Raw genomic sequence first — 9792 nt, 5'->3', positions numbered from 1 at the left:
GACCTAGAAACTTGCACTCACTTGTGAAAGAGATGTACTCTTGCTCTGGAGTGTGTTACTGAATATGTTAACTCTGTAGTGAAATGCTTCTTCTAATATGTAGTTATTAAAAATCTTAAAAAAGATTAAAAATAATAATAATAATTAGTAGATGTGAAAAACATTACCATTGAAATCTACCTGAGTACAATATTGTATAACTGTAATAATTCAACTGTAAACCTAAAAATTACAGCCAATTTTGAAAGAGATGCATCTTGGCTCAGAAAATTGTTATTGAATATGTCAATGCTGTTATAATGAAATGCTTCTTCTAAGTATGTGGTTATTAAATAAATAATTAACTAGAAAAATAAAATAAAATAATGGTGGTAGATTAAAAAAAAAAAGTATGTACTGCTCTTACAGAGGACCCTGGTTTCCCATGTCTGGTGGTTCATACCACCTGTAACTCCAGCTCCAAGGGACCTGAAACAACTTCATGCTCTCTCTCTCTCTCTCTCTCTCTCTCTCTCTCTCTCTCTCTCACACACACACACACACACACACACACACACACAACTAAAAATAAAAAGATTAAATCTTCAAAAAAGAAAAGATGAGATATTGGATGATTCTGGGTGGCAAAATTTAAAACAAAAGTCAAAACACCTTCATGTTAACTTGTTGCTGAAAACCAAGACCCCAGTAGGTCTTGGGAAGTGACAGAATGATTCTAAACTTTATTTGGAACAGTTTTCAGACTTTGTTCAGAATAATGAATATGAATAAAAGCAAAGAATATTTGGAAAATGGTTATTAACATCAGTTGTAAAGCTGCTGAAACTAGAGCAGTCTTAACAGTTCCAGGATAGGTTAAAAAATCAATAAAAACAGAGCCAGGTATCGAAGAGAATTCAGTACATATACGATAGATAGTCGTTGAATCAATAGGAAAATAACATAGTACTTTAAAAATAGTATTCAGGGGCCAGGAGAGATGGCTCAGAGATTAAGAGCATTGTCTGCTCTTGTAGAAGACCCAGGTTTGAATCCCAGCAACCACTTGGCAGCTAACAACTGTCCATAACTCCAGCACCAGGGGATCTGATGGCCTCTTCTGTTTTCTGCTGGCACTGCACGACACGGGTACACTTACACACATGCAGACATAATATTTATACACATAAAATAAAAAGTTTTAAAAAAAGTGTATTTGAATGCCTATTTGGGAGTGGGACAAAAAGCTAGATACATTATGTCATAATATGCTAAGTAGTTAATTGTAAAAAGAACATCTCGAAAGAACCAAAAGAAAGTAAAGATAAACCTGTTATGTTGGGAAAGGTCTTAGCATGCCACAAAGAAACAAATCATAGCAGAAATGATTTATAGATTTTCCCCTTGAAAACTTACTGCAAAGAAGCTGGGTGTGGTGGTACAAGCCTTTAATTCCAGTCCTTGGAATTTGGCAGGAGGCAAAGGCAGGTGGATCTCTGTGACACTGAGGCCAGCCTGTTTACACAGTGAGTTCCAGGTCAGCTGGAGGGTTCAGGGAACCTTGTCTCAAAGCAAACAAACAAAAACAACAATAACAAAACCCCCAAACACCTTACTGCAGAGACACAGATAAAGAACAGGCCAAACCAAGAAAAGTATTTATAACCTATATGCCAGTAAAGGGCTAATTTATTTGATATACAGAGAGCTTTTCCAAATAAGAATGGACAATGAAGGCTCTCAAAGAAATTGGTGAGTAAGATTTGGTGAGGTGGTGAGACGGCTCAGCAGGTAAAGGACATGCCACCATGCTTGACCACTTGAGCTCAACTCCTGGGTCCCCTATGGTAGAAGAAGAAAACCAACTCCCAGAGATGTCCTCTGTGTGTGCTGTGGTACAAGCATACATGTAATTGAGTACATGTAATTTAAAAAGGAATCAACTAAGGAGAAAAAAATTCATTAAAAAAATACTGAGTTGAGTGGGGCGTGGTGGTGCATGCTTATAATCCTAGCCCTCGGGAGGCAGAGGCAGGCGGATCTCTGTGAGTTTGAGGCCATTCTGGTCTACAAAATGAGTTCCAGGCCAGCTGGGGCTACAGGGAAACCCTGTCTCAAAAAGATAAAAAAAAATACTGAGTTAATGTGTTAAGAGTCAATACCCATGGTAAAGAGATGAAAATTTAAACAAGGCATTAGTTTTGATCTATAAACCAAGGACAAAACTGATAATAGTTTTGGCAAGATAATGAGCAGCAGGATCCTCATGTTCACTCTGGTAGCAGTATAAATCACCACAATCGTTTAGAAGAAAAACTTACTGTATCCTTGAAGGCAAATGAGGACTTCGACTAAACAATTTCACTTATGGGTATTTCTTCTAAGGAGGTCATTAAGAATGTCTGCATGCACATAGTCAAGAGTGCTTATCTTAGCACCTCTGGCAACAGTAAAGAGTTAGAAATAATTGCAAGTGTCCAATATAGTAGGAGATTGGTTAAGTCAAGCACAGCACATCTAGACATAGAATGTTTTCAAATCCTCAAATATTTTTTCAGAAATTAATGTGTTGACATGAACGGAAATTCATGATAAAGTGTTTTTAAAAAGCTTCGAGGCTGGAGAGATGGTTCAGTGGTTAAGAGTACTTCCTGCTCTTCCAGAGTTTGGTTCCCAGCACCCATGTTGGGTAGCTTACAACTTCCTGTAACTCCAGCTCCAGGAAATTGGATGTCCTCTTCTGCCCTCCAAGGGTACTATACATATATACATAAATCAAAATTAAGGAAATGGAGAGACAGCTCAGTGGTTAAGAGCACTGGCTGCTCTTGCAGAGGACCCAGATTCTATTCCTAGCACCCACATGGTGGCTAACAACAGTCCATAACTCTGGTTCCAGGGGATCAGACACCCTTTTCTGATCTCCAAGGGCTCACAATACAGGTGCACTTACATACATGCAGGCAAAAACACTCATACATGCAAAATTAAAAAATTTTAAAAATAAAAACTTTTTTTTGATCTTCTTGAGACAGGGTCTTCCTATAGCCCCAGATGGCCCGGAACTCACTATGTAGACCAGAATGGACTTGAACTCATAGAGATCCACCTGCTTCTGCCTCCTGCATGCTGGGATTAAAGTTATGCACCAGCAAGTCCAGTAAAAAACATTTTTCTTTTTAAAAAAAAAGCTGCAAAAATAGTGTCAATTACAGCGCCAAAACTTAAAAATAGTATGTCAAATACAGTGCTAAAACTTAAATGTGAGTGTTTATGTGGAAAATATGGTAAATTATACATATTTATTTGTAACAGGTATTAAACTAGAAGTTTAACAGAGACACCAAGATCAAATAGACATAAAATTTCAAAGTTAGGTGCTGGTACAAGATGCATAATAACTGTTATCAAGTTCAGTTCCCTTTGCCCTAAAATAGGACACAAATGCATCAAGGAGGAGCAGAGGGGCTTGGGAGGGGCACATCTCTGGAAAGAACTGCATGTGTTTCCATTCATGGCCAAAGGCTGGAATATGCTTCCTTCCCATCACCTCTATCCTAGAAAGAAGGCACCTGCTCTAGTTTGTTTCTCCATTGCTATAACAAAACACTCTGACCAATACCAACTTGGGGAGGAAAGGGTTTATTTGGCCTACATCTCCCGGGTCACAGTTCATCAGGGCATTGCTGTGACAAAACACTCTGACCAGTACCAACTTGGGGAGGAAAGGGTTTATTTGGCCTACATCTCCCAGGTCACAGTTCATCAGGGAGCCCAAGGTAGGACCTCAGGGCAGGAACCTGGAGGCAGGAGCTGGAGCACAGGCCATGGAGGAACGCTGCTTACTGGCTTGCTCCTCTGGCCCCTGCTCAGCCTGCTTTCTTATACAACATAAGTCCACTTGCCCAGAGGTAGGCCATGAGGTAGGTTGGGAGTTCTTTTGAGTTCTTCAACAAATTAAAAAGAACTGAATGATGTGGAATACATTCTCTGACCTACATGGAACTAACATGGAAATCCATACAACATATATTCAACACTCATCTGATTGACGTCCTTGATCACATGGCCACTTTCAGAAGTTGCTCATTAAATGAACGAGTTACTTTTCTCATCATTGTGATCAACTGCCTGACGGAAGCAACTAAAGGGAGTAAAAGTTTATTCTGGTCTAGGTCTGAGAGGATTCACTATAGCCAGAAAGGCTGTGTGCAGCAGGTGAGTCCATGGGATTTCAAGGGGAAGGTGGCAGCTTATGTGTGGGAGGGTGGAGAGCTGAGAGGGCATAACCTTCAAAAGTTGCCTTCCTGACCTGCTTCTGTCAGACAGATCCCACCTCCTAGACCTAAATGCTCCACAGCTTTCAAAATAGCACTCAAAACATGAGACTGTGTGAGACATTTTGGATTAAAACATTTCTTTCTGGAGTATTTACTAGGTGATAGTCATTGAGGTAGGTGCCAGGACACCAGGATGAAGGTTTCGCCATCAGAAAGTGGTGGAATACCAGAGAAACACAGAGAAAGTACTGTGTGGGAAGCTGTTTGATGATGGTGCACCTGCGCAAAAGAACCCCAGGTTGTAAGAAGGCAGAACTTGGGGCCACCTGAAAGGAAGGGGCAGGTGGCAGGGAAGGCTCCAGAGTGGAGACTGTATCGGGAATCTGGCTGAATCTTAGACAAACACACACTATTTGGAGAAAGATTTTTCCCACAGCCTTTGTCTCAACGGCTTGATGTGCTTGGCTCTTCTCGTTTCCCCAGCCACACAGTGGTCTTGTGTCTGGTTTGATGAGCAAACTCGAGTGCGCCTGGCTGGCCCTGGAGAAGCTTGAATTTTTGCTTTGTGGGTCCCCCCCACCTCCTGTACAAAGGCAGGATGTCCTCTCTGGGAATTGCTTCTGGGAGCCATTGAGGGGCTACATCCATCTGACAGGCTTGGTGTTTTCACCTGCCAGTGGCTTACCCAAGGCGAGCACTTACTAGACCTTACCCAGCCTCACAGCAGGGAGATTGGCTCCCTTTGGGGACATTCAACAGAATGAGCAGCAGGTTGTGGGAGAAATCTGAGAGAGGAGGTCACAAAATTTCTTCTGATGGTGGCACCATGGGAAATCCAGTCCCCTAGAGCGACGCTGGAAAGGGCAGTGCTAGGGTAAGAGTGGACCTATTGCCACTTGTTGAGTGGCTAATGGATGGTTGGCTTTGTGGGTTCTATGCTTGATTAAACAACAACGCAGCAGAGATTGCCATTTACATACCAGATAGGGTTATACCGCCATCATTTGGAATGATAGAATTCTGCAAAATCAAAAGACATTCATGTCACAGATGCCACCAGCAGAAGGGCCCACAGGAGTGTCTAACTCACGAGGATGTGGACGAAAACACCTTTAACCCTAGAAGGTGAGGTGCTGAGAAGTAGCAGCCAGGTGTATCTCCCTGGGGTGTGGCAGGGAGCCTAGCACCTGGAAGTGGGTGTGCTCTGTGTAAATTTCCTTGACATAACCATCACTAGCAACACTTGAGCAGCACCCACTGTAGCTGCAAGTGCTGTTCCAAGTGCTATCCATGTGTGAATTCATTTCTTTCTCACAACCATGTTCTGAAATAGAGATTACTGTCACCCTAGCTTTACGGATAAGAAGTCATATAGATGAAGTCAACCAGTAAGTAAGTGCCGGAGCCAGGACCTGAAGCCAGCGCCCTAGTCTGGTCTCAGAACCAGCACACAGCCCCGTCTAAGGGCTTGGTGTTTCAAGATTTCTGGAAACCCCAGAACAAAATCAAAACTAATCACTTTCCAATGCCAAGCTGTCAGTTTGCAACCCCAGGCATTCCAAACCTGCCATTCATTTGGCAAGAAAGCTGCAACCTTGCATAAAGAAGAGCTATGCCTGATAGAGACAGATGCAGGGAGGGAGAACAGGGTCTACTCTACCCTTCCTACCTGGCAGGTGTGCATGGTACCATCCCGCCTTCCTTGAAGCAGAGATGGACACACGTCCAGGGGAAGCCAGCTTACCCTTGCCCAGTCCTGAGATGGCATCAGTGATGACCACCACTTTGTTCTGCACAGCAGATTTTGACCACAGCCTGGATACCTCCTGATAGATGAAGAGGAGGCCGCTGATACCCAGTAGCAGTAGGGGTAACATCAGGACAGCCATGATCCCCATCTTGCTCTGGGGGGAACGAGAGGTTGACAAAGGGTTAGCTTTGCAGACACCATGATGCAACGTTCAGGGCAAGGGTGGTCAGAGGCTGCAGGATTCACTCCTTCCCAGCCTCTGTGCAAGCTCCCAGGAGGTGCCTCCCAGCTGAACAAGAGCCTGAGTATCCCCAAATCTCAAGAGAGCAAATTACTCACGGTGTCGCCAAAGTGCAGGAGTCCAGGGGGCCTGCCCTCCCCTAAGGTTAATTTAATTAAAATGGGCCTGCATTTTTGGAAGAAAACCCATGTGTTAAGGCCACTTGCTCAGGCCCTAATGGTTATTTATAACTCTCAGATGCACTAAAGGGCTTTTCAGGGTAAATATAGCGTCTATTCTGATATTCAGGGACACATGCTGGCCGGGTCTGATTTCAGAGTTCTTGCCAGGACTTTTAAAGCTCTGCTGGCTTGCTGGCTTTTAGTTTTCTTTGCAGTTTGGGCTGAGCCTCGGGGATCGGTTACTGGGATTGTCAGCACACATGTGCTGCCTTCCCTTCTGCATCGGGTTCTGCAGATATTTCAGACCCAGGTGGGCAGTGAGCCATCTGGCTTTTCCATCCTGATTTGGTATGAGAAGACTAGGAAAACTGGTCAACAGAACAGAACCGGTTGCTGAAAGAACCACACGGAGGCGTGACATGAAACCCCGGAAAGAGCACTGTTTTAGGAGGGCTTCTTCCGTCTCTGAGCCCTACATTCTTCCTCTGTACAATAATCATCTTATTTTGCAGATGGGTTGTGGGAACAAAATAAGATCCTGCCTATTGGGAACCTGGCATAGATTCTGGCCCACCAGGAGATAACTCTTGCTATCTTTAATGGGTCAATAGCCCAGATGTTAGATGGTTTAATTATATAAGGGAACTCAGTAAGACACAAACCAGCAAAAGCCAAAAGGCCCACCACGGCACCTTATTTCGTGCTGTAACACTCTTTATTGGCATGTAAGCATGAATTTCTCACCAGTGTAGAACTTGATGACTTCATAAGCTGATCACATTGGTGTGACCCATACTAGGTCAGCAAGGATAGCACTGCCTGTCGTAGAAATGTCTGAAATGTCTCCTTCTAGCCCAAGGGGAAGTACCTTCCAATCTTAAATGCCTATATTTGTTTGTCTTTGTGTGCCTTTTCCTTCTTATACTTTATATAAATAGATTCGTGGCGTTAACACTCCTGCTCAGCATTTCCAGATTTATCCATACTTTGGTGTGAAATCGGAGCCCATTCATGTTCATTGTATGAGTCTGTCTCACGTTTTCAGCTTGTTCTTCTGAGAGTGGCCATGTGTAAGAACCCTGGGGCTGGTGTGCTTGGTATTCTAATGAGACAGCAAAGAGGCAGTGCGCTGCCATGGGGACAAGAAGTGGGAGTGATGGCTCAGGTTAGGGAGGCAGTTACAAAGAGTCTAAGAGGGGGCCTGGGTATAGTTGGGTCTATCAGACTGGGATATGTTGGGGAAGATTTAGGTAGGGACATAGAGTTGGAAGCTAGGATGGTCATACACTCTGAGACCTTTAAAGGGACATATCTGAGAGTTGACTCTTGGACACTCTAATGTTCAGAGGTTGGGGACTAGAAGAAGAATCAGCAAAGGACATGAAAAGGAGAGGCCAGTACCTTGGGAGAGACCCAGGAGCCTATGTCCCAGAAACACATGAAAGATTACTAAAGATTACTTACTATTGAAGAGATTGCTAAATTAAATAAGCGTCCTGTGGCTGCCTCTGTGCTAAGTAATAAGCTGGAATCTAGTAAGGACCGCTTGGGCGGTTGTTTTGTAGCAAATAGCCCAAGTCTCATTCAGTCATTTGTAGGCAGTCAACCTAGCAGCCCACGCCCAGAGAGGTTTTCCTTTCTGGAGCAGATTCAGTGATTTCTCTATGTGCCTTCCACGGTCACCTGCCTACTGCTTGTGTGGCTGCAGTTGTTGAGTTCTGAACCTTACCTGATTCACAAATCATTCTTTGCTCAAATAAACTCTGTTAAAGTTAATTTGCTCAGTGTTTTTCTTTCAACAGCTGATTATCTGTGTTGGAGGATGCTGCTTAGTCAAATGAAGAAAAGATCGGAGAGATGATTGTGGTTTTAGCAATGACTGACGGGAGCCTCCCAGGTGAAGGGCACCTTGCATTTTAAGCTCTCAGTGGATTTGTTGTGGGTGCCTCTGCTACATGCCAGCTCTGCAAGGTGGGTCCCCAGCCACATAAACTCCCTAGACCTTCTGCTTTGAAAGTGGTCTTCCACCTTGGTATTTGGAAGAAAGCTGTAAGTTTGAAAGATGGTCAGAGCCCAGCCTCTAAGACCTTCAGAGAATGGTTGATTAACAGTAGGGCCCTTTGATTCTCCTCATGGCCCTGGTGGTCAAAAAGGAAAAGAAGAGGGACATGGAATTGTATTCAGACTTGGACAAAGTTTCCAGGGCAACTCTGAGTTGTACTGGTGACAATTTCAATCCTTTATGGGTTATGAAGGATTCCTTTCTTTAACAAAATTGTGCCAGGGCAGACAAGGGTTCTCCAATCAAAAGTACGCTCTTTAGTTCATTGAGAATTGCTTCAAGCATCTGCCTTGTTACCCTTCCTAGGGTTTGCCTATCTCTGAAATTACAGTTTGTTGTTTTCATTTTTGTCATGCAGAGGATGGAAGCCAGGGGCTTGAGCGTGCTAGGCAAGCCCTTGCCATCCACCAGCCCTGAAATGATAGTATTTTCTAATCAAGTATGGTGAACAAAGACCGACTAGTTTAGATACATGCATATGTATGAATTGGGACCATCCTGGAATGCCTGGGATGGGCGAAGCACCCCCTAGGTCAGGGCTAGTATCACCCACTTTCTCTTTGTCCCAAGCAGATGCCACATCCAGTCTCCTCAAATCTAGAAGCTTCCGTGCACACAGTTCATCTCTTAACTGGAGCATAGTGTTGCCTCAGCACGTTCTTTCCAGCTTTCCTCGTCCTTTCTTCCTCCCGGAAGGAAGGAGATGGAGAGGGAAGAGGGAGATGAAGGTGACGGTCTGCCAGGGCCCACATTTCATCCTTTGGAATCTCGGCCTTTCTCTGAAAGCTGGGAACTGATACAGTGTAGGGATACCCACACAGGTTGAGCACTCCTAATCCAGAGATCTGACACCCCAAAGGCTCCAAAGTTCAAAGCTTTTTTATATTGACATGATACCATAAGTGGAAATTTCACACTATGATGCAATCATGGTATAAATCACTCTCAAGGGCTGGAGAGATGACTCAGTGGATAAGAGCACTGGCTGCTTTTGAAGAGGACCCAGGTTCAGTTCTCAGTACCAACATGGTGTCTAACAATCATTCATAACTCTAGTTCCAGGGGATCTGTAGCCCTCCTCTGACCTCTGTGGGCACTACATGACACAGGTACATTTATATACGTGCAGGCAATACACTCATAAAAAAAAACCCATCAAGATGTGCATATAAAGTACGTATGAAACACGAATTTCATGTTTGGCTTGGGTCCCTTTCCCAAGAAATCTCATTTTATATGTACAAACATTAAAAAAAGTTTTGAAACACCTCTGCTCCCAAGCATCTCTGATAGAACACTCTGCTTTCCTCACTGTGCCA

The 9792-nt window shown here is 43.7% G+C and overlaps 1 protein-coding gene across 1 annotated transcript in view; it reads right to left on the bottom strand.

Moving 5' to 3' along the window:
* The window catches only part of Dhrs7c (dehydrogenase/reductase 7C), a 17748-nt gene extending 11262 nt beyond the window's left edge, over nucleotides 1–6486 (bottom strand). Inside the window, exons 1-2 of the mRNA XM_008855732.1 lie at nucleotides 6349–6486; nucleotides 6004–6163 (exon numbers count right to left, since the gene is read on the bottom strand). Of these exons, the coding sequence (XP_008853954.1) occupies nucleotides 6004–6157 (154 nt within the window). The 5' untranslated portion in view covers nucleotides 6158–6163; nucleotides 6349–6486. The remainder of the gene's footprint in view (nucleotides 1–6003; nucleotides 6164–6348) is intronic.
* Nucleotides 6487–9792: the final 3306 nt, after the last annotated feature.

Source organism: Nannospalax galili, unplaced genomic scaffold (assembly GCF_000622305.1).
Source record: "Nannospalax galili isolate Female #2095 unplaced genomic scaffold, S.galili_v1.0 scaffold146, whole genome shotgun sequence".
Taxonomy (NCBI): Eukaryota; Metazoa; Chordata; class Mammalia; order Rodentia; family Spalacidae; genus Nannospalax; species Nannospalax galili.
Note: the sequence above shows the minus strand (reverse complement) of the source record. Positions and strands in the feature narration are given on the sequence as shown.